The sequence below is a fragment of the Oncorhynchus masou genome, chromosome 2 (assembly GCF_036934945.1).
Source record: "Oncorhynchus masou masou isolate Uvic2021 chromosome 2, UVic_Omas_1.1, whole genome shotgun sequence".
Lineage (NCBI taxonomy): Eukaryota > Metazoa > Chordata > Actinopteri > Salmoniformes > Salmonidae > Oncorhynchus > Oncorhynchus masou.
The window spans coordinates 27,278,885-27,303,779 of record NC_088213.1 but is presented as its reverse complement, the minus strand read 5'-3'; the positions used below and the strand labels follow the sequence as shown (position 1 = coordinate 27,303,779).

The window sequence follows — 24,895 nt, the reverse complement described above, 5'->3', positions numbered from 1 at the left end:
GGTGTAATGGGCTTACTGAGGGGCTTAAATAGGATGGTAGTGGCCCACTAACTCACACACACACATTCTCACAGTCACACCTATAGCTAGGCTAGAGTGACATGTCAGAGGAGAAACCGCTGTAGGGCGTGGGTTTGCAGCATGGTGTGGACTCTGCGTTTTACCTCTCTCCTAACCAGTGTGTTGCGACAGACATTCGACCTTTATCAAGTCCCAGCTATTGTTTGCAGATTGGTTGCACACGCCACAGGCTGTGAAAGACACATCTGCTACCTTGAGCCTAGTGAGAGAGGGACAGATAGAGGGCTGGGCGGATGGCCGGGGCGGAGGGGTGGGGGGTGGGGATGGGGTTGCGGATGGCCGGGGCGGAGGGCGGGGGACGGGGGCGGAGGGCCGGGGCGGGGGGAGGTGGGGGACTGGCGGCTCGTTATCCTCTCTTACAGCTCAGCTACAATCACTTTCCACTATTTGTCCGGCCTTCACCAGATATTTGCCTTTTTCTGTTTGCTGCTTATTTAAGTCTATTTGAGTCAGATAGAGACAGTATTTCCAAAGACCACGGCCCTGTCTTCTGTTTTTGTTTGTTGCATAATATACTTTTACTGTGTCCCTCTCTCTCTCTCTCTGTGTGTTTTAGTTGATTTTTCAGTTGATTTTGTCCCCCAGCTTTCCGTTTTCAGGAACTAGTCTTTTAAACGTTTGTTTGTAAGAGATATATCAATACAATGTTAACCTCTATGGCACAGCTAGACACATCAGAATGCTATTTTAATGATGTTTAAAAAATAAAGTGTTGTTAGGAGCTGCGACTTTGTGTCATTATGTGATGTCTGTCACAGTAGGGATTGTTGTTTGGTAATAAAGCAGTGTAAATTTGTGAAATGTTGAGTCAGTCTTTCAGACAACCCCCTTCAGACTTCAAAACCCCAGCTATAAAAGCAGATTTGTTTCTATGTTTTTGATTGATTCACCGATTGAGATCTAAAGGATGGTCATGAACGTCCTGGGACAAAGGGCCTCTTTGTGCGGAGCGGGGCCATCTGAAATGGAGGAGTAGTTGGAGATGACCAGATGATTTCCTACGGGTCCAGTGAGTGAGCCCCACCACAGTGTAGCGAGTCTGAGGCTGAGCCGGGCTGCGCTGAGCGTAATGAATGTGGTAGCAGGGAACCACAACAGAGCCAGGGAGGCGGGCAGAGGCTGCCTGAGAGGCTGCCTGGGAACCAGAGGGACGTGGCCACCGGCCAGACACAGACACAAACCCCTGGCTCACACTTGTGGTTTTTAAAGAAAGCAATTTAGTTAATGATTTCATTCTGAAAGCCTGTCATGATGCATGCGTGGTCTGCGTCTGCTAGGAAAGAAGAGAAACCTCTCCCACCAAGGTGTAAGTCAACATGACTGCCTCTGACTACCAGAAACTACCAGAGGCCTGAGGCTGTGATGGAGATAGTGAGAGGAGAAATAATGGCCCCATTTCCACATCAAAACCTGCTCACTGCTGACCAGGCAGAAAGAAGTCTTGTTTTATGTTTTTGTAGGTAATAGATTGCAGTGAGTTTATCATTTGCGGTGATATTTATATTTCGACAGAGGCCTACCATGTCTTTTTATCTGGCATCTTGACAAATAGATGAATGCAGTGTGAGTTTGAGCGAAGTATCAGTGGTCAGACACATGGTTAACAGCCCACTGGTGAGACATTTTCTGTATCAGTCAGCGGCTAATCCTGTACAGAGCCTGTTCTCTCATATACTGCACATTTTTCTCTTCAACCATGTCTGTCAGCTCCCTGATTTTATTAGACTGTGTTTCCCATTCAGTTATAGTGGTTTTCTCCGTGCCGCTCTGTGAGTGAAGCATTGCTAAAACAGGGGCTGTACATGTCTTCTGTGAACCAAATTCTTGGGCAATTACTCAGATCAATGGCAGGTGGTTCTGGTTTGGCTCCTCAGATCTCGTTTCTCCTTGCAGCCTCTTTTTCTCTGTATGGGCTGTCAGTCAGCAGGATAACTCTGAACCACCACCAAACAGAGCCGGCTGCCAAGCATTCGTTTAGCCGCTCACTTTTATTCGGCCCTCCCGTCCAACCTGTCACAGCGTTACACACGGTTGACCATGCTTTCTATTCAACAAGGGCAAATGAATTGGTTTCAGTGGTTTAAATCGGCAATCAATGTCAGTTTCCCAACATAATAAGGCTTAATCATACATCCGTGAGGTGTGGCCTGCCTGACCTCTATTCATCAGTTCCTTCTACATGGTCTCATCTGGGTGCAGCAAATGAACTACCCTTGTTTTGATTTTCCGATTGACGTGTCACATGAAACGTTGCCACCCTCAGAATATGTCCCTTTCCCTCCCTCCCTTTATGCCAGGAATCACTTTCTCACCCTCAGTCCCCCAGAGAACATACAAGGCACTAAGATAGAGAAGAACGTCCAGTGACAAAGGTGGACACATTTGTGTGCCTTGTTTGCGCGCTCAATGAATTATTTCAATTCATGAGTGAGTGAGAGAGAGAAAGACAGAGAAAGAAAGAAAGAATGAAAGAAAACAAATCCCCAAAGAATTAGGGGTGGGACTAACTGTAACTAATGAGCTGTTGTCCAGCCAATCCCTAGAATAGAGCCGCTTAATCAAAGCAGCGTTGTAGGTAATTTCCCCCCCCCTCCTGCAGAAATCCATTTATGAGATGAGAATGAAAGAGAACAAAACTGCTATTCTTTTCATTAGACGTTGTACATTTTCCAAATTGAGTGACCAGCGCTGGCGAAGCGTCCTATTTTAGGAAAAGAAAAGAATCAGGATAGTTGCGGAGAAAGCAGGCCACTGTGTGCCGACATTCCAGATGTCCAAACGGCAGTTGTACCAACCAAACTTTTCTGGGCAATGGCTGCCAGTGATGACCTCATAAGGAGCAGGCCAAAGACTGAGGCCCACAGACTGAGCCCCCCTCCCGCTTTCATAATCCATTCTGTGTCTCCAGTGTCCCTCTCTTTTTCTGTCCCCCTGCAAAATTACTCCTTCATAATTAGCCATTGTTCCTGCTCTTTTGGCGCGGCTCTCTGCATTTTTTCAGGGGCCCCTTTTCTCTACTCCCCCTCTGTCCCCTATATACTCATTGTGTATCTCTAGGAACCTTGTGATGCCTGGCAGCCCCCCAGCCTACTTGTTTGGCACCCCCAGCCCTCTCCACAGCTCTGTGGACTGTGGGAGATGTTACACTTGGTTTGTTCAATCGGAACTCTTTGCTCTAAACTCTCAAGTGCATAGAAGTTATCTTTATAAATGACAGAAAGGACCTGGCCTGAATGGCACTTTGTTGAATGTTTTCCTAAAAGGGCCCCCCACTATATTTCATCTGTCAGTCGCTTTTCTTTACCCCAACAATGCTTGATTGTTTCCATGAAAACTTCAGGTTCCACAGACAGGAGAATTCTGTATTATTATGTTCCTGCCAAATTCCGATCTCTGTTTTCCTTCCCTTGCGCTCACAAAGGGCTCATAACTTACTGTCAACTGGGAGGGGAGCCACAAAGCTCCACTGTTGCTCAGCGAATAGCCTGTGTTGGTTGATGGCTTTACTGGCTGTAAAGTTTGCTTAACTGCAGTGGCAGTGACAGAAGGTACTTTGGGAACTGCATCACCCAGAAGCCCCAGACCACTACATGTTCAGAGAGAGAGAGAGCAGGGGAGTGTAAGAGAGAGAGAGACAGAGAAAGAGAGGGAAGGAAAAAACAAGTAACTTCTCTTGCCTCTCAATCTCTTTAGCGCCAGACTGCTAGCTGGACGAGAGAGTGGTAGCTGGACGAGAGAGTGGTAGCTGGACGAGAGAGTGGTAGCTGGACGAGAGAGTGGTAGCTGGACGAGAGAGTGGTAGCTGGACGAGAGAGTGGTAGCTGGACGAGAGAGTGGTAGCTGGACGAGAGAGTGGTAGCTGGACGAGAGAGTGGAGCTGGAGAGAGTGGTAGCTGGACGAGAGAGAGAGAGAGAGAGAGAGAGAGAGAGAGAGAGAGAGAGAGAGAGAGAGAGAGAGAGAGAGAGAGAGAGAGAGAGAGAGAGAGAGAGAGAGAGAGAGAGAGAGAGAGAGAGAGAGAGAGAGAGAGAGAGAGAGAGAGAGAGAGAGAGAAGAGAGAGAGAGAGAGAGAGAGAGAGAGAGAGAGAGAGAGAGAGAGAGAGAGAGAGAGAGAGAGAGAGAGAGAGAGAGAGAGAGAGAGAGAGAGAGAGAGAGAGAGAGAGAGAGAGAGAGAGAGAGAGAGAGAGAGAGAGAGAGAGACCCCTCTGGTGAACTGAGGAGGTGTTATGCCATCCAGCGCTGAAGATGTCTCTCTTGGATCGGGAGGAGGAGGACCAATGGCGGAGGGGGCCATCGGTGGAGACGAGCGGCTCAGTTTGTGAGTGTGTGCTCCTCGACCCTCACTGGGTAGACAGACAAAGCCATTTCAGAGCTCTCACACCTGCATCAGCCTCTGTTGTCATGCTCTGCCTAGCAGCTAGCAAGGGAGGGCAGGACACCAACCAGGCTGTCTAACTAATCCAGCTGCACAAGTGTTTAAAGTGAGACCGAAGACGGCTCCTCCAACAGGATATTATTGCAAATAATTTACTGTGCAAAGTAATTACGGATGCTATGCTCTATATCTAAAGTGTGCACTTGAGGAGGCTTGCTTAATTTGCTCTGGGTGGTTGTCTTTTTGAGTGTGGGTTTTAGACGGAGTAACTACGTTGGTTTCTAATAGAGAAAGCATCAGGAGAGTGAGTGAAGTGGGGGATGAAGTGCTTGTGTAATTGAGTTGACTTTTTGAAGGGGGAAGGTCAACATTTATAGAGGAACAATTTAAACACATTAATTTGGACAACTCTCTCCAGCTACGTTGTTAGGGTGTATATATTTCCCCAGCCATTTGCAATATTTTTAACATCATTACCCATAATTACTTTGTCCACTTGAAATTTTCTCCTTGGATTACATTTTTATATTATTGTCTGAAATAGATATCATGGAAGTGAAATGTTCATTTTAACTTTTAATTTGAACATCTATATATTTTCTTCTCTCCCAAAAAAGTTATAATGTCTCGCAGAACCATTTGTTTGTAGAATCCACAAAATCGAAATAATGTAAAATAAATCTGATTATCATAAATAAACTGTGAAATAGACTTCAAAAAGAATATGAGTTCACATCTCATCATCCTCATACAGTAGATGAGTTTATCTTCAAATATTGTAACTGTTTTAGAATTTACAGTAGGAAGTAAGGAGTTCCTCTCCATCAATCTTTCATTTACTGGGTCTCATAGGTAGTGTTAGCTGCTGTGGAGTGTGTGTGTGTGCGTGTGCGTGTGTGTGTGTGCTTTATGCAGAGGGGGAAGGAGAGCGGTAGAAGCTGAATCATTATTATATGTTTATGTATGGGGTGCCAGGCTCATCTAAAACACAGTCACAATGGAAGGCGATCATTTAATTGTGCTAAACGGCAGTGAGTGTGTCAGTAATTTTCCAGCTGGGAGCTGTGAGGGAGCAACATGTTATTATGCCAGGTGAAGACCCTGTGGATCCCCGCTATGTCACCTGGGACAACAGTGGGGAAATAGGAGGTTACAAAGACCTCTAGAGGAAGACAGAAAAATATCTCTCTACACACTTCTGTAAAATCAAAATACTTTACAGTTCCACCTTTGTATCACTTTTGAATGTATTTGTTATATTTTCCCTTTGTACTTTGTACAGCCAGTCTCAGGCTCATCTACAGTATCTGTAATAGATAGACAATATTGAATGTCTATTGAAAGAAAATTCAAAAGATATTTTCAAATGTAAAGAAATATGGCCTTCAGTCCTCAAATTAGTTAAATTTTTTATATATTTTTTATGTATTGTAGATTGCTTAAAATAAATTGAATACTATATACTATATGACCTCTTTCTCTCTCCCACTATGTGTGTGAGCCCTGACTTGTGCTCTGGAGTAAAGCCTGTATCATCTTGGTGTAGGCAGTGATGCTCTGACCATGTTCTCACAGTGCCTTCACCAGCATGGTGTGTAATGCATTTACATCTACAATGATATTTCATTAGGTGCACCAAATGGCTCTTGTGCTGGCCTGCGATAACGGCTCATATTTACATTTTGTGTTTTCCATTGTTAGTATGATGTAATGTTAATATTTGACCTAATAACTTTGTTCCAGTTGATGTTGTCTAAAGACGTCATGCTTTTTAGATGTTCACCCAATTGTCAGTTTCTGTTGAAACGCCTTTGTTTTCAAATAACTTTAGATTTTTCTTTAGAGAAAGTCAAAAGATTCCATTAAGGAACATTTCCCCAAATCATTTTCATATATACCTTTTATTTTCTGCATTTTGGTGTGTGTGTATACCTGCACGTCGTTACCCATGGAAACCTGAAGCTCAGTCATAAAGCGGCTTGTTGCCATATCCAGCATACCCATCGTTATGTCCTCAAACAATGGTCCTCTTGTTTTAACAACTTATTTCCTTATTCCCCCACAAAGAAAATTGGTTGGTGGTGTCTGAGGGTAAGGGGGCTAAGGGGGCTAATATTTTTCTGCTGAAGCGACCTGTGATTAAGGCTGGGAGGAGAGGGAAGAGGCGTGGGGGCTGTGGGGCGCGAGGTAGGCACTGGGCGAGGAAAGGGGCGAAGGAGGGGGGCTGGTGTGGAGTTACTTATCACCATTGTCTATAAAAGGTCAGCAGTGTGAAAGAGCAGCGACAGCGGGCTGAAAGTCAGAGCTTGTTACGATAGAGGAGGAAATGCGATAGCCACAGACACACGGCCCAGTCATAAGACCTAGGGTCCTCTAATGCTAACCAATTAAACAGAGGTTGTCGCGTGATGAAACATTATCAGTGGCAACAATTCAAGACTCAAAGCATTCCAGGCCATATGAGCCTTCACTCCTAATCCTTTAGATGTGGCCAGTATTGTCAGCTATACAATTGTCAGAAGTTTACATACACCTTGGCCAAAAACATTTAAAATCAGTTTTTCACAATTCCTGACATTTAATCCTAGTAAAACATCCCTGTCTTAGGTCAGTTAGGATCCCCACTTTATTTTAAGAATGTGAAATGTCAGAATAATAGTTGAGAGAATGATTTATTTCAACATTTATTTATTTCATCACATACCCAGTGGGTCAGAAGTTTACATACACTCAATTAGTTTTTGGTAGCATTGCCTTTAAATTGTTTAACTTGGGTCAAACGTTTTGGGTAGCCTTCCACAAGCTTCTCACAATAAGTTGGGTGAATTTTGGCCCATTCCTCCTGACAGAGCTGGTGTAACTGAGTCAGGTTTGTAGGCCTCCTTGCTCGCACACGCTTTTTCAGTTCTGCCCACAAATTTTCTATAGGATTGAGGTCAGGGCTTTGTGATGGCCACTCCAATACCTTGACTTTGTTGTCCTTAAGCCATTTTGACACAACTTTGAAAGTATGCTTGGGGTCATTGTCCATTTGGAAGACCCATTTGCAACCAAACTTTAACATCCTGACTGATGTCTTGAAATGTTGCTTCAGTATATCCACATAATTTTCCCTGCTCATGAAGCCATCTATTTTGTGAAGTGCACCAGTCCCTCCTGCAGCAAAGCCCCTCCACAACATGATGCTGCCACCCCCGTGCTTCACTGTTGGGATGGTGTTCTTCGGCTTGCAAGCCTCCCCCTTTTTCCTCCAAACATAACGATCGTCATTATGGTCAAACAGTTCTATTTTTTGTCAAGCAAAGAGGCACTGAGTTTGAAGGTATGCCTTCAAATACATCCACAGGTCCACCTCCAATTGACTCAAATGATGTCTATTAGCCTATCAGAAGCTTCTAAAGCCATGACATAATTGTCTGGAATTTTCCATGCTGTTTAAAGGCACAGTCAACTTAGTGTATGTAAACGTCTGACCCACTGGAATTGTGATAAAGTGAATAATAAGTTAAATAATCTGTCTGTAAACAATTGTTGGAAACATGACTTGAGTCATGCACAAAGTAGATGTCCTGATGAACTTGCAAAAACTATAGTTTGTTCACAAGAAATGTGTGGAGGGGTTGAAAAACGAGTCTTATTGACTCCAACCTAAGTGTATGTAAACTTCCTACTTCAACTGTATATAGTGCTTTTTCCTCTTTCTCTCCTCTGCAAAGTCACCAGGGCTTTGTCTGGGAGAAGGCAGGCAACATGTCATGCTCTTATTGATTAGTTTGGTTTGTTAGCTGTCCATTGTTATTGTGTAATCAAGCATGAGGGGAGACGGCTTGTCAAGAATTCACGCCAGAGAGGCTTCTGCAGTTTGCCATATTCTCACTGCTCAATGTACACAAAGGCACATATTGGGCTTCATTACTAGAGAAACACATTACATTATCGATAAGGGTAAAGGAATAGCAGCAGTGCAGAATGCAGTGTAGTTAGAATACAATGTATAAACGGGTTGTTTTGTTGAGCCTTTTTTATGAGTGTCTCACCAGAGCCTTGGATACTCTGTTTTTCAATGTTTCACAATCACCACTGTTGAGATGGACCCCAGCTGCTCTCCTACTCTATGAAACACCTTATGTTTTATTGTTTAATTCAAACAATTCTGGAATCAAACGCTCACGTTGTGTACCATTATATCCCAGCATAGGCTTTGGGGACTATATAATGTACATATTGTTGCTCTCTGACATTTTCTGAGACTTATTGCAATATCCCTCCCTCTCTCTCCCTTCAACAATGAGAGCTGGTATTGTATAGGGCCTCTGAGAGGTTGGGGGTGGGGCACCCTCGCTCTGTGCTCTCTTTAGCTGAGCGCAGCCCTCCCAGCTCTGCTAATAAATTATTAAACCACTGACAAATACTGTTACGGAGCCTGCCGCAGATCTGTTGCATTTTCTAACAAGATTGCTGTAGACACATGTTACAGGAGGATGGAGTCAGCCCTGTTCACTCTGTCTCTCTCACGCCTCAGCAGCTTGACTGATGGCTGGAGACCGGGGTAAAAGTGCCTGAGAGACTGAATATTTTAGTGGTAAAATAATACCACTTGATTTACTGTGTAATACAAAAGAAGTGCTTTGTGTCACTCTCGCACTCCATTGAAGACAGGAGCTTGTTGTGCTGGAGGCCCGGGCTTTTTGGATGCATAAATAAAAAATGTGGCGGAATCTCCTAACTCGACCCCTCTCCCTCCCCCTTCTCAAACCTGTCTCCGCCCCCATCTTCCTCACAGCACACCATCACTCTCAACATGCAAGTTCTGAACTTTGCTCTTAATTTAGATGTTCAATTAACACTCTCAATTTAGAGACCGTTTTCTATTTGATATAATTACAGGAAACAATTTATTGTCTGAATAAAATTGAGAGCTGGGTCTCTCTAGAGAAAACAGAAGCCAACACAGGCCGGTCTGAGAGAGAGTGAGGCTCCTTCCCTCCCAGCGCTACGGGTACCTGTCAGACTGGCCCTGTTGACACAGCTGCTGGGGCCTGGGTGATTAACGTGGCCTGCCATTTTCACATTTTCACCCTAACCACCACCAAAAATACTGATCTATAACTACGTGCCTCTGTGTGTGCGTGCGCGCGTGTGTGTGTGTGTGTGTGTGTGTGCCTGCCTGTTAGACTTGGATGTCCTAATACGTATATGTGTTTTCAACACTCTTTATTGTAATGCCTTGTGAAATACAGTAATGTGCTGGCCCTGAATTCAAGTTATTGAACTGTGTTTAACAGTTCACATTGAGAGTGCCAGTCTGCTCTGCTGTTCAGCACTGTGTGTGTGTGTCATTCTTTAGTGGAGCTGAGGCTGCTGAGCGCTGGCCGGCCTAAAAGCGGCATGCGATGTGCACAATCCTCACATAAGGGGAGTGTGGAAGCACCTAGACTCTTGATCAGATTATTCTAACACCAAACTGTGTGTTAATCTCTCCCTGTGTCAAGTTTGTTTTGAGCCCTCTGTGAACCCCATGCCATTAATTTGGCAGAGTCTGGTGAGGTACGGTGGAGTTGGCTGAGGTTTTGGTTAGCTGATTCCATAACCTCGCCTTCGTCTCCTCTGTCTGTCTGTGTCTGTGTGTGTGTGTGTGTGTGTGTGTGTGCGTGTCTGTCTGTCTGTCTGTCTGTCTGTCTGTCTGTCTGTCTGTCTGTCTGTCTGTCTGTCTGTCTGTCTGTCTGTCTCATGGTCCTCCCAGCAGGCAGCACAAGGACACGATCACACCACAGTCCTTGACCTAGAATACCCACCTCTCTGTCTCCTTCCTCCAGCCCATAGCCTAGCTAATGGGGCGGCTAAACCTCCGTCACAGTGACCCTGTGGAAGAGAGGAGAATGGGCCAGATTTCTCACACCCAGAGCTCCCCCCCTGTCTCTCCCTGTCTTCCCCTGCCCATCCCTGCCTCTCCCTGGCATAGAAGCTCCAGCAGAGATGAGACCTAGACTTGAGGCTCACATGCTGTTTTCATTGTAAATACCCAGCAGCGTAGATAGAGGCAGATCAGGGGCACGGGGAAAAGAAAATGACCAATAGATATGGACTGGCTCCTTTCCCACTTCAGATCAGTAGGAATGCATATTATCATCTTGTCAATACCAATCACGTAATTATATTTTCTGACACAGTATTCATTTCAGTCATTGTAGGTCACAGCATGAGGGTGGCCTTATTGTAATTGTAAGAAAATGCAAAATTAGCTATAAGATTCTATGAGGGAAAATGTTAAGCTACATGAAACAATTTCAACACTGTTTAAATTGGTATTAACATGTGTTTTCTTTGCACCTGATATGTCAAGTGCACTCTTCACTGTAATATTCATGAAAGCATGTAACAGATTTTTAAATTCTGTCTTCCACTGCCAGGATCTGATTTCCAAGCTGCTTAAGTAGGATTTATTGGCCTGGAGAAATAGTGTAGCACTGAAAAGTTAATCGTTTGCTAATTTGGAGAGTGGAAGTAGAAAGAAAGCAGCTTGGGGTTGGTGTTGTGTTTGGTGGCAGGATCGTTCTGTCAACTGTTCAATTCAATCAATTAAGGCTCTTCTGCTAATTAAGAGGACAAGCACATTACTTTGACTCGTCATCTCCTTATAATTGTTTATCATAATCAAACAAAAGCGGTTTAAGGCATTATCTGAATTTGGAGCGATAGAGTAGTGTTGTCATGTTTACCTTCATCTAGGGTCATTATTGACTGGGGCTTGACTGGGACTCTATGTGGGGCTGTGTTAGAGCTTCAATGAGAGCATGTTATGTGGTATAGTAACCCTCTTAGCGGCCTAATCATTGGCTGGGTGGAGGGAGGGAGTGTTGGGCCCGGCCCAGACACAGGCACCGCTCCAGCCTCATCTCCACCATTTACATTAAACAAAGGATTAGGAGAAGCCCCATGTCCTGCTCTCACACCTCCTCAGCAGGCCACATGACCATTGATAGGATTTCTCCAACTTTGAGTCAGGTCCAACATTGTTTTTCAGTGCACCAACATGTGTAGGTTGATGTGAGGATGGTGAAACATCCAGCATACCTGTCGTAAATACAATTTGACATCAGCTGTTTTGTCGTCCCGGGGTCATAAAACTGTCTGACGTTTAACTATGAGGCTTTGAAGTTTTCTGACCGGTTGTCCTTTTCTCTTTCTCTCTTCCACAGCAGAATAATGTCTTCCAAGCAAGCCACCTCTCCGTTTGCCTCCGTCGCCGATGGGGAGGAAGCCATGAGTCAGGACCACCTGTCCTGGGATAAGGAGGAGAGTGCCGAGGCCCATGGGACGCCCCAGCTGCCCCTGCACAGCCTGCTCCACAGCAAGGGCTCCATGGACGAACTGCAGCCCCTCAGCAGTGTCCCTCCAGAGAGTGACTGGGACAGCATGGTGTCAGCCCAGCAGCGCATGGTGAGAGACACCACCCTGTAGACCAGTTGACTAGTAGACATATTACAACTGCTAATTAAAAAAAAAATGTTTAAGTAGGAATGAGGAATCATTGATACATCTTGTAATTCCTAGAAAACATACATCCCGAAGAAAGAAGAGTAATATGTCTTAGCAGTTTTTTTGTGGATCTATCTGATACAGGGTCTATAGCTAGCTGCCTTACTGTTGTAATACTCAGTGTCTACTGTAAGGACTCAGTGTACCATTCACTATTTACTGTAGGTGACAGGCAAGCCATCAGAAGGTTTCAGAGGGTACCGTATTATTGTCTCTGTACAACAGCGGTCTGTTTTCCAACGTTGTCAGGGGTGAGGTAGATGAATCTCCTGTTGGTGACCTTCACCATTAATGACTTTCACCACTGTCTAGCCTCTGAGTGTGAGTAAGCCTGACACACACACACACACACACACACACACACACACACACACACACACACACACACACACACACACACACACACACACACACACACACACACACACACACACACACACACACACAAAACTGTCTTGTCACTGTGCCCTAACAGAGAGGAATTTCTACCACAAGGACACGGCCACAACAGAGCCCTCGGACTTAAGACCATGCTTTCTGCCAAGCGCTTGTCTTTGAAGTCTAAGCTCTCACGAGTGTCTTGAGATCCTCCCCACTCTAAAAGAAGAGGACAACAACGTATTGAGTTGCATTTTAACGTCACACACAGATTTGATGAAACTATAAATAGGGAGACAATACAACAGTGGAACAAAGTCTCTGAGAGGCTATCTGTTCTAGAGGGCCTGCCCGGGCCCCTCAGCCCCCCAGCCGCCTGACTCCCTCACTGGAGGCTCTCTCTGGACCAGGATGCACTGGGGCCAAGATACAGGCTCAACAGCCACCCATTGTTCTGTGCTTGTAAAAGGGAACTCTTCACATGCCCAGCCCATCCCTCCTCCTCCCAGCCATGGGTACTGTCTCTAATATTGTGAAGCCGTAGGGATCCTGGGACCCTCAGATAGGCAGCACCAAACCAACTATAACACATGTTATTATTAGCCTGAACTGGCTCAGTGACATCAACAGTAAAATGTGTATTACACTACACAGCATCCCAATAAAAATGCAATACCACAGTATGACAAATGAAGACAGAACGAATGTTGCAATGCTTCTTCTACAGGCTACATTCTATTTGTCATCTAAGAAACATCTCCCACAATATGTGTTGTTGTGTACATCTGCAGCAGGCCCCAGACAATCTGTGGAGCTGCTTTGATGTGTGCGGAGGAGAGAAGAGCAGAGGCACTTGTGGGCTGTAGCCGGGGAGGCAGGTGGCTGTTTGTGACAGACGGGCCTGCAGTAAAGAGACCCAGAGGAGCTCTGAAGTAGCCTTCCAGGGGCCACCGCTCCACACTGCAGTGGCTGCTGGGAGAGAGTCACTGCCCCCCACTCCTCCTGCCCACCCACGTCCCACTCCCAGCCCTGTCCCAACCCCTTTGTCCCAACTTGTTTTCAAAGGATGCTGGGCGGTCTGGAGACACTGTTCTTGCCATCCAGTATGTAAATGACAGTCAGGAGATTACTCAGGTGGTCCGCTCTTCTGACAGGCTCTAATTGGATCACAGGGCTGTTAGTGATGAAGGTAATTAGAGCATTTGAAAGAATGTTTTGTGCATTGTTACTCACTGCAATCACTCGACAGCCTCTTGATAGAATGAAAGGATCCGTATGAAAAGTTAATTCTATTCATTTTGGATCTGAGGGAGGAAATGCTTGCATTTAGTTTGCATAATGTCAAATCCTTTTCAGTTTATCATTACTTCAATTATTATTATTTTATCCAGATATGAAAAACTAAAGTGTTTGTTGCCTTTTCAACTTGAGCAATACCAGCCAATATATTACATATGTAATAACAATATGTAAAATGATCTTGTTCTGGTTGATTGTTTTACGTTGAACATAAAATACAGCGAGAACTGAAGGGTTGTATCAAACCTGAACACTGCCAGTTAATGGAGCTTCTAGTCTGAGTAGAATCTATCAGATGGATTGTGGTGGCAGGCTGTGATTTTGTACTGAGGAGCGACATGAGGTCAAGGAAGGAGGACTAGAACATGGTGCAATGACAAGTCTGGAGGTTAGTTATAGAAAGACAATCACAAATGTACCTCAAAGCTATTAGTTTTCCCCACCATTGTCACATCACAGTTGGCTGTGGATTGCCAAGGCCTTGGCCCTGCATGACAATGACTTTTTACCATTAAATTGTAAACATTGAAGTTGGAAAAGTGAAGTGTCGAGATCCCGTCAGCTCAAGTTGACTTGGTACAGATGGCACATGGGAGAGGGAGTGTGAGAGGGGAGAAGGAGGGATTGACAGAGAGAGAGAGAGGGGGGAGAGAGGCAGACGGCGAGAAGGCTGAAAGTGTTGCCTTTGCTGATTACCTGACTCCACTGCTGTGCCATGTGTCTGTGTGGGCTGTGCCCTGAACCTGCGCCAGCTGATTAACCCAGCGCCGCTCCACTCCCCACAAGCACCCTCCACTGGCCCTGGCACAGCCACAGCCACCCCTGCATAATCACCCCCATTCTGCCCGCCCAGCGCTCGGTGTAGACCTTATCACGCCAACGCTGGCCCTGGTACTGAACCGAACCACTTCTCTGACTCCTCTGCCTGCCTGAGGATATTAAGCTTGGATAAAAGATTGCAACAGGAATGCCCAGTGTACTGTACATCACTCCATGTTCTTTGGGAATATCAGCAGATCCCACCCACTTCTCAACATTCCACCTTCTTGATGTTCCTTTCTTCTTGGGTTGTTCACTTTCACCGTTATCTGTGTGTCCTTCAGTAGAATGGCTTCCTCCTTTATGTGTGTGTTGAAGGTATTGCGCTGTTTGTTGTTAAATGTCAGATCAGGCAGTGTTATACATGACACACAAAGCAGATGTGAGGATACACAGAGGTAAAAGGGTTCAACTCTTGACAGCAGAATTACCTGTTGTCTCTTCACTCTCTGCAAGCCATAATTAAAACAGCCTTGTGTCTGAGAAGCCATGACCCAAGTTCTCTCTCTCTCGCTCTCTCCTCCTGCTCCTTTTCTGTGTACAGAGAGCACCCAGCCATCAGTCTCAGACAGGACCCTTAGTTAAATACTAAACCACACACAGGTGGGACACAAAAACAACAACAACCTTAGACAGGACACAGATTTACGATGGCCCGCAGCACTCAGCTGAGAATAGGCCTCCGCTCAAAAATGAACAAATTACACAGCACTCACCCCAACACAAATGTACACTCAAACGCAATTTGAGAAATTATAGTTGGGAGGTTTCTCTGTGTAGATTCTCCGGAGGTAAAGTAGTGCCTGAGCACGCACGCACGCACACGCGCACGCACACACACGCACGCACGCACGCACGCACACACACACACACACACACACACACACACACACACACACACACACACACACACACACACACACAGACATACACAGACATACACAGACACACACACACACACACACACACACACACAGACACACAGACATACACAGACATACACAGACACACACAGACACACACACACACACACACACACACACACACACACACACACACACAGACACACACACACACACACACACACACACACACACACACACAGACATACACAGACATACACAGACACACACACACACACACACACACACACACACACACACACACACACACACACACACACACACACACACACACACACACACACACACACACACACACACACACACACACACACACACACACACACACACACACACACACACACACACACACACACACACACACACACACACACACACACATACACAGACATACACACACACACACACACACACACACACACACACATTATGGCTATGCCCTCTGAAAGTGTCCCTCATCATTTCACTACACTATTTTCACTTGCCAGATATCATTTGATAGGAGCTGTTGTTGTATGAAAGCCAGAGAGGAGTCATTTGATATGGCCAAATCACCCTGGGCCACCAAAGAACTAGCAATCAATGCATTTGACTACATCAACTGTCAACAGCCGATAAAACTCAGAGACAGAGAGAATACAAAGGGAAATACTAATGATTAAATCCAACCCCCTTTCTCTTTCCCCATCCCCTCCCAACTTTCTTACAGGAATCTGACAGCAATAAAGTATGTTCCCTGTACTCCTTCCGGAATAACTCAACCTCCCCACACAAGCCTGAGGAGGGGGCCCGGGAGCGCGGCGACCTGCTGAGCGGATCTGCGTTCGGAACGCCGGAGCGCCGCAAAGGAAGCCTGGCCGACGTGGTGGACACACTGAAGCAGAAGAAGCTGGAGGAGATGACAAAGACAGAGCAAGATGGTAGGACACTAAGTACCTGTGTGTGTGTGTGCGTGTGCGTGTGCGTGTGCGTGCGAGGGAGGGAGGGAGTGTGTGACGGAGTGTGTATAAATGCTCCTTTTTGAAATGGCGTCAAACTTTTCCTCTCCCTCCCTCTATCTTTCTCTATCATTTTAGTTTTTTCTTTCCCACTCACTCTCTCTTTTAATTAATCACACACACACACACACACACACACACACACACACACACACACACACACACACACACACACACACACACACACACACACACACACACACACACACACACACACACACACACCCAGACATACACAGACAGAGGCAGCGAGGACTGACGTGACTGTGTTTCCAGTTTGTTCTGAACCCTTTCCACAGTGACAAAGAGTGGGTGGCACTACACCTCAGCTTAAGTGTGGTCTCCCCCCACTGCCAAGGCAAACTGTCAGGCCGTAAAACACATGCCACTGACCTGATGCCAGGAACATTACCTTTATATTCTTCAACACAGAAAGCTCTTCACTAAGGGACGCATTCATCAGTCAAAGTCAACTACACCTACAGACAAAATGAGTCCTGGCTATGGATGCATGTGCCAATTGAATTCATTCAGTTTACTGTACCATAGAGTAGATCATTTTCCTAATTTCCTCACATATCAAATGCACTTAATAGAACCTTCTGTCACCCTCCACTCCCTAGTCCTATATGGTATCTCACAGTACCCAACAGAACCTTCTGTCACCCTCCACTCCCTAGTCCTATATGGTATCTCACAGTACCCAACAGAACCTTCTGTCATCCTATGGTAACCCTCCACTCCCTAGTCCTATATGGTATCTCACAGTACCCAACAGAACCTTCTGTCACCCTCCACTCCCTAGTCCTATATGGTATCTCACAGTACCCAACAGAACCTTCTGTCACCCTATGGTAACCCTCCACTCCCTAGTCCTATATGGTATCTCACAGTACCCAACAGAACCTTCTGTCACCCTATGGTAACCCTCCACTCCCTAGTCCTATATGGTATCTCACAGTACCCAACAGAACCTTCTGTCACTAGTCCTATGGTACCTTCTGTCACCCTATGGTACCTTCTGTCACCCTATGGTAACCCTCCACTCCCTAGTCCTATATGGTATCTCACAGTACCCAACAGAACCTTCTGTCATATGGTATCTCACAGTACCCAACAGAACCTTCTGTCACCCTATGGTAACCCTCCACTCCCTAGTCCTATATGGTATCTCACAGTACCCAACAGAACCTTCTGTCATCCTATGGTAACCCTCCACTCCCTAGTCCTATATGGTATCTCACAGTACCCAACAGAACCTTCTGTCATCCTATGGTAACCCTCCACTCCCTAGTCCTATATGGTATCTCACAGTACCCAACAGAACCTTCTGTCACCCTATGGTAACCCTCCACTCCCTAGTCCTATATGGTATCTCACAGTACCCAACAGAACCTTCTGTCACTCCCTAGTCCTATATGTATCTCACAGTAACAGAACCTTCCACTAACCCTAGTCCTATATGGTATCTCACAGTACTCAACAGAACCTTCTGTCACCCTATGGTAACCCTCCACTCCCTAGTCCTATATGGTATCTCACAGTACCCAACAGAACCTTCTGTCACCCTATGGTAACCCTCCACTCCCTAGTCCTATATGGTATCTCACAGTACCCAACAGAACCTTCTGTCACCCTATGGTAACCCTCCACTCCCTAGTCCTATATGGTATCTCACAGTACCCAACAGAACCTTCTGTCACCCTATGGTAACCCTCCACTCCCTAGTCCTATATGGTATCTCACAGTACCCAACAGAACCTTCTGTCAACAGAACCTCCACTCCCTAGTCATCTCCAGTATGGTAACCCTCCACTCCCTAGTCCTATATGGTATCTCACAGTACCCAACAGAACCTTCTGTCACCCTATGGTAACCCTCCACTCCCTAGTCCTATATGGTATCTCACAGTACCCAACAGAACCTTCTGTCACCCTATGGTAACCCTCCACTCCCTAGTCCTATATGGTATCTCACAGTACCCAACAGAACCTTCTGTCACCCTATGGTAACCCTCCACTCCCTAGTCCTATATGGTATCTCACAGTACCCAACAGAACCTTCTGTCACCCTATGGTAACCCTCCACTAGTCCCTAGTCCTCATATGGTATCTCACAGTACCCAACAGAACCTTCTGTCATCCTATGGTAACCCTCCACTCCCTAGTCCTATATGGTATCTCACAGTACCCAACAGAACCTTCTGTCATCCTATGGTAACCCTCCACTCCCTAGTCCTATATGGTATCTCACAGTACCCAACAGAACCTTCTGTCACCCTATGGTAACCCTCCACTCCCTAGTCCTATATGGTATCTCACAGTACCCAACAGAACCTTCTGTCACCCTATGGTAACCCTCCATCTCCCTAGTCCTATATGGTATCTCACAGTACCCAACAGAACCTTCTGTCACCCTATGGTAACCCTCCACTCCCTAGTCCTATATGGTATCTCACAGTACCCAACAGAACCTTCTGTCACCCTATGGTAACCCTCCACTCCCTAGTCCTATATGGTATCTCACAGTACCCAACAGAACCTTCTGTCACCCTATGGTAACCCTCCACTCCCTAGTCCTATATGGTATCTCACAGTACCCAACAGAACCTTCTGTCACCCTATGGTAACCCTCCACTCCCTAGTCCTATATGGTATCTCACAGTACCCAACAGAACCTTCTGTCACCCTATGGTAACCCTCCACTCCCTAGTCCTATATGGTATCTCACAGTACCCAACAGAACCTTCTGTCACCCTATGGTAACCCTCCACTCCCTAGTCCTATATGGTATCTCACAGTACTCAACAGAACCTTCTGTCACCCTATGGTAATCCTCCACTCCCTAGTCCTATATGGTATCTCACAGTACCCAACAGAACCTTCTGTCACCTTCTGTCCTATGGTAACCCTCCACTCCCTAGTCCTATATGGTATCTCCCTAGTCCATGGTATCTCACAGTCAACAGAACCTTCTGTCACCCTATGGTAACCCTCCACTCCCTAGTCCTATATGGTATCTCACAGTACTATCAACACCCAACAGAACCTTCTGTCACCCTATGGTAACCCTCCACTCCCTAGTCCTATATGGTATCTCACAGTACCCAACAGAACCTTCTGTCACCCTATGGTAACCCTCCACTCCCTAGTCCTATATGGTATCTCACAGTACCCAACAGAACCTTCTGTCACCTCACAGTACCCAACAGAACCTTCTGTCACCCTATGGTAACCCTCCACTCCCTAGTCCTATATGGTATCTCACAGTACTCAACAGAACCTTCTGTCACCCTATGGTAACCCTCCACTCCCTAGTCCTATATGGTATCTCACAGTACCCAACAGAACCTTCTGTCACCCTATGGTAACCCTCCACTCCCTAGTCCTATATGGTATCTCACAGTACCAACAGAACCTTCTGTCACCCATGGAACTAGTCCTTCTGTCAGAACCTTCTGTCACCCTATGGTAACCCTCCACTCCCTAGTCCTATATGGTATCTCACAGTACCCAACAGAACCTTCTGTCACCCTATGGTAACCCTCCACTCCCTAGTCCTATATGGTATCTCACAGTACCCAACAGAACCTTCTGTCACCCTATGGTAACCCTCCACTCCCTAGTCCTATATGGTATCTCACAGTACCCAACAGAACCTTCTGTCACCCTATGGTAACCCTCCACTCCCTAGTCCTATATGGTATCTCACGGTACTCAACAGAACCTTCTGTCACCCTATGGTAACCCCCCACTCCCTAGTCCTATATGGTATCTCACAGTACTCAACAGAACCTTCTGTCACCCTATGGTAACCCTCCACTCCCTAGTCCTATATGGTATCTCACAGTACCCCACAGCACTTGTCACCCCCCAACTCTCTCCCCCAGACTGCAAACTGTAAGAAGAACTCACAGCGGAAAAACAAATGTTTGAAAGAGCCGCTACAACATTTCCCCCATTGTTAATTAGCACGGCACTAGTAGTATAGTGTAGTATGTAATCAGACTTGGGGCCCCTGGGAACGCTGGTGTCTCATTCAGCGTCTGGGGAACTCTTAGCTTAAGCACTACATCACACGAATAAATTAGACGTCCATTCGTTTAAAAATAATTTGTTGCTTTCTTTTTATAAAGTGTTTGTTTTGCGGTCTTTGCACAGTATCAACTATCCTGGATTAATCAGTAGATCGCAATCTCCATCCCAATATTTTATTTTCCTAATTTAAATAGGTCATCCAAATTCTAATATTACTAATAACGATGTTAGATTTGAGCAATGTTAGATATTAGATTTACAATCATTTCTTCAGATTCATTATTTATGATATTGTTGACCTATGTGTTTAATAGTAAAAACAGTGTCTTAACCAGTATTTCTTCCCCTGTTGTCTTAATGGTATCGTTAGTTTCCTCCCTTGACTTTTCCAGAGATGATACCTTTCCCTCGGCACAGAGGACATCTCTCATGTGTCTCTGGTTTCTGATGGGGTTGTTTTCCGCGGCGGGCACGCTCATCGGAGCCCTTTATGGTGAAGGCGGGCGTTATGGTAATGAGCCCCAGCTGGTGAGGGCCGGTTGTTGCAGTAATTTAAATGGTCAAGTGCAGCTGGTAATCCAGGGCCGTATGTTAGCGCAGGGAGGAGAGAGTGCTTCAACGTGCAGTACAGCTGTTTTAATCTCCTGTTAATAAAAGAGCCTGGCCCTGCCTCATGCGCCATGCATCAACACCACCTAAATAAACTCCCTTGTTGGAGGAAATGAGTTTCTGAGAACACAGAACAAGACAAGAGGCTCATGAAGTTCAATATGTCGTCTGTAAACTGCTGGAATGGAGAGATTCAGTGTCCTTGTGGAGGCTTGACACCATCAGTAGAGATGACTGTGTGATTGCTGTACATCAGAAAGGATATTACAGAGTACAGTGTGTAGGGCAGGTGGGTAACTGTTGTTACCATTCATAATCTATGTCAGTGTTTATAGAGAGCCTCTGTGAGCATCTTGAAAGGGCAGGATTAACCCATTACGGGCAAACCAGGAGGTTGGAGAGCCATTTGTTGCCTTAATGACCTGGCTAATGTAAGACAAAGCAGCGATGAGCTAAATATATCACTTATCTAAGCTACAGTATCATGGAGACAACTGTTCCTCCTAATCCACCCTGCTTTCGTCCCTCCACTGGTCTGGATCACTGAAGTCTTCAGAGCAGAGCGAGACACCATCTGCTGCCCTTATTCTGACTGAGTCCTCCCTGTTATGTCCCTGGTCATGAATCTCATCTCATTGTGATGATGGATCAAGACTGAGCTTGCTGACCTTAATGGTAGAGGGCATGAGAATCCTCTCTGTTTCACCTATTACAATGTAGACACTTGTTACTACACCATTAACATTGAAGTTGTTTAAACTGGACTTTGTATATCCTCTTAGATTCAGTGAGGAATGAGTCAGAAAGTGTCATTTAGATAATTGTGTGACGTTGTGCAAGTCCAGAGGCCATATTTGCTACTATATTTGCTACATCGCTGTGGACTGGGACAGAGAGCAGTCCTAACAGACAATGACAGAGTCTCCTTCCGCCGGCCTTCCATGCCTCTTTCAGTCCCCCAACAAAACATTAATTAAACGTATATCATCATCGAGGTTCGCTGCCCTCAAATCCAATCAGACAAAAGTTGACCACAACTTTGCCTAACTGGGCTGCCATCTCAGTCTCCGTGCCTGAACCCGCCACACTGGCCATACTCATCGGCTCTACCGCCCTCCCACCCCTCCTCCGTCCTCTCTGTCACTGGTCCTTAAAGTGCTCTAAGTGCTTGTGACTGCGCTAATGAATGAAATGTCCTCCCAGCAGTGAGGACTGCATTAAGCTGAATAGCCACCTTAGCTGTAAAAACTCTATTAAACTCAGTGGCCAGGAGGGCTAGCGATTGTACCCAATGTTTATTTACTAGGTATTGTAAATGCATTATTTATGGAGTGCTTTCCAGACACCACTTGTCAAGAGTTAAAAATTGTCAGTATAAGGTATTAAGGGAAAAAGAAAAATGGCCTCCATTATAAAGATCCAAGGTGACCTTGGTTGGATTCACATGCAGATAGACCGGCTTCCTATAATGCACTAAAGTATGAATAATGGACATAGGGAGTTTGTTAGGTTTTAGCCTGTTCTTAAGGGATCTATACAGACAGGTTGAATCCTTGCCAGCACAACCAGCTCTGGATTAGATTTGCTTACAGTTAATGAATTCCTAATGTCTCTTTCTATCGTGCATTGAGTGGCATGCCGAGACATGTTTTTGTTCTTTATCGGTGGCCTGTCGAGCACAACGCAATTTCTGTGCACGGAGGCATGTCAGAAAGTGATGCACTCAAGCCGGTCAGATATTAATCTCCTTCTTTGTAGTGTACTCTGTTACAGAGACTTGCTGCTTGCATTAGGGAATGTCAACACACAGGCATGCACGCACAAACACCCCCTTTTTGCCTGGGCATCGCCAGTCCTCTGCCTGTGCCAGTGTAGCCAGCAGTGTCGTCTTGCCAGGAGTAGTTCTGGCTGCTGCTAAAAGCTTGTTTGTTATATTTTAATCAATGTTTATAGGCCGGCTCGACTGAATGACATGTTTCAGGCAGGAGTGTGGCAGGGCTGCAGGCTAACCCTAACCCCAACACTGACCTGGGATATTGAAACATGTTCTAGATCTACGTTCCCTTATGGAAAAAACATACAAGGCTTTTTACATTTCAGGTTGCACTAGAGATTGCAGTACATAACATTTACATTTACATTTAAGTCATTTAGCAGACGCTCTTATCCAGAGCGACTTACAAATTGGTGAATTCACCTTCTGACATCCAGTGGAACAGCCACTTTACAATAGTGCATCTAAATCATTAAGGGGGGGGGTGGTGAGAAGGATTACTTATCCTATCCTAGGTATTCCTTGAAGAGGTGGGGTTTCAGGTGTCTCCGGAAGGTGGTGATTGACTCCGCTGTCCTGGCGTCGTGAGGGAGTTTGTTCCACCATTGGGGGGCCAACATCTATATTCTGATGTAACGGGACTGCTTTTACAGTTCAACCTGGTGGTTGGCCTGTATAACAGTACACATTATCTCACAGTGTTCCTGTGATGACTCGAGGGTGTCTGTGGAGAAGAAGTGAGAAGGAGAGTTCGCTCCCCATTGAGTTGGGATGTCCTGTTCCCCCTGGGAACAGGTGTGCCTAGTGGAGGTTCTGTCTCAGAGGGTAACATGCAACCCTGGGTGACCTGTGACACTATGAACAGTTGCTAATGTGAAAGGGTGAGGACTTCGCCCCCAAGGCAGTAACCCAACCTCCTTGGAGCTGAGAGGAGGTCCACACTCCACACTATGGTGCACAAGAGCCAGGCTATGGCCAACAGAAGCTAGCCGTGTCAGTCAGAGTATCTGGTTAGCAGTGCACCTGGACCACAGCAAGGCCTATTGACAAATTACCATACCAGTGGGAAGCCACAGCACCTTCATCCACAGGGACAGTTCACTAAATCACAGCCTTCCTCTCTGAGGTAGAAGGATTTTGAAAGAGATCACACACGTCAGCAGCAGATGGCCTCCACTGTGTGACATGACTGGTCAAATTGTGCTGTTTAGTTGGGTGATCTGAATGTATGATTCTCAATCTCAGTCATACTCTATGTAATGTCAATCAGTAATAAAAGTGGGTACAAAACCCATCGCACACCAGAACATAACTTGCACATAACATACAATCAAACAATCATCGACAATGAGGGTTAAATACACAACATGTAATTGATGGGATTGGAACCAGGTGTGAAGGAATACCAGACAAAACCAATGGAAGATGAAAAATGGATCAGCAATGGCAAGCAGGTCGTTGATGCCGACCACCGAACACTGCCCGAACAAGGAGAGGGACCGACTTCGGTGGAAGTTGTGACACTCTCTCTCTCTCTCTCTTTCTCTTTCTCTCTCTCTCTCTCCCTCTCTCGCTCTCTCTCTCTCTCTCTCTCTCTCTCTCTCTCTCTCTCTCTCTCTCTCCCATCTCCCTCCCTCTCTCTCTCTCTCTCTCTCTCTCTCTCTCTCTCTCTCTCTATCCCCCCTCTCTCTCTCTCTCTCCCCCTCTCTCTCTCCCCCATCTCCCTCCCTCTCTCTCTCTCTCTCTCTCCCCCCCCCCTCTCTCTCTCTCTCTCTCTCCCCCCTCTCTCTCTCTCATCTCCCTCCCTCCCTCTCTCTCTCTCTCTCTCTCTCTCTCTCTCTCTCTCTCCCTCCATCCCCCTGCTTGTAGTTGTAATCCGTGTCTGTGGCAGTGCAGCAGTGTGAGTGTGAGTTTGTAATCAGCATTGTGTACTTAGGAAGGGCAGGGTCATTATCCTCTATTACGACAGGGTGTGTAATGAGATTCAGGGATGGGGGAAAACTTTGGAAGAGAATAGGATCAGCTTCAAGCCTTTGGCCTGATTAATAGTGATGAACTCATGACT

General features: G+C 45.9%; 1 protein-coding gene across 1 annotated transcript in view; it reads left to right on the top strand.

Moving 5' to 3' along the window:
• The first annotated feature begins 4,312 nt into the window (after positions 1 to 4,312).
• LOC135552809 (transcription factor SOX-6-like) overlaps positions 4,313 to 24,895 on the top strand; it is a 140,921-nt gene continuing 120,338 nt past the window's right edge. Inside the window, exons 1-3 of the mRNA XM_064984678.1 lie at positions 4,313 to 4,397; positions 11,654 to 11,894; positions 16,122 to 16,332. Coding sequence (XP_064840750.1) covers positions 4,357 to 4,397; positions 11,654 to 11,894; positions 16,122 to 16,332 — 493 coding nt within the window. The 5' untranslated portion in view covers positions 4,313 to 4,356. The remainder of the gene's footprint in view (positions 4,398 to 11,653; positions 11,895 to 16,121; positions 16,333 to 24,895) is intronic.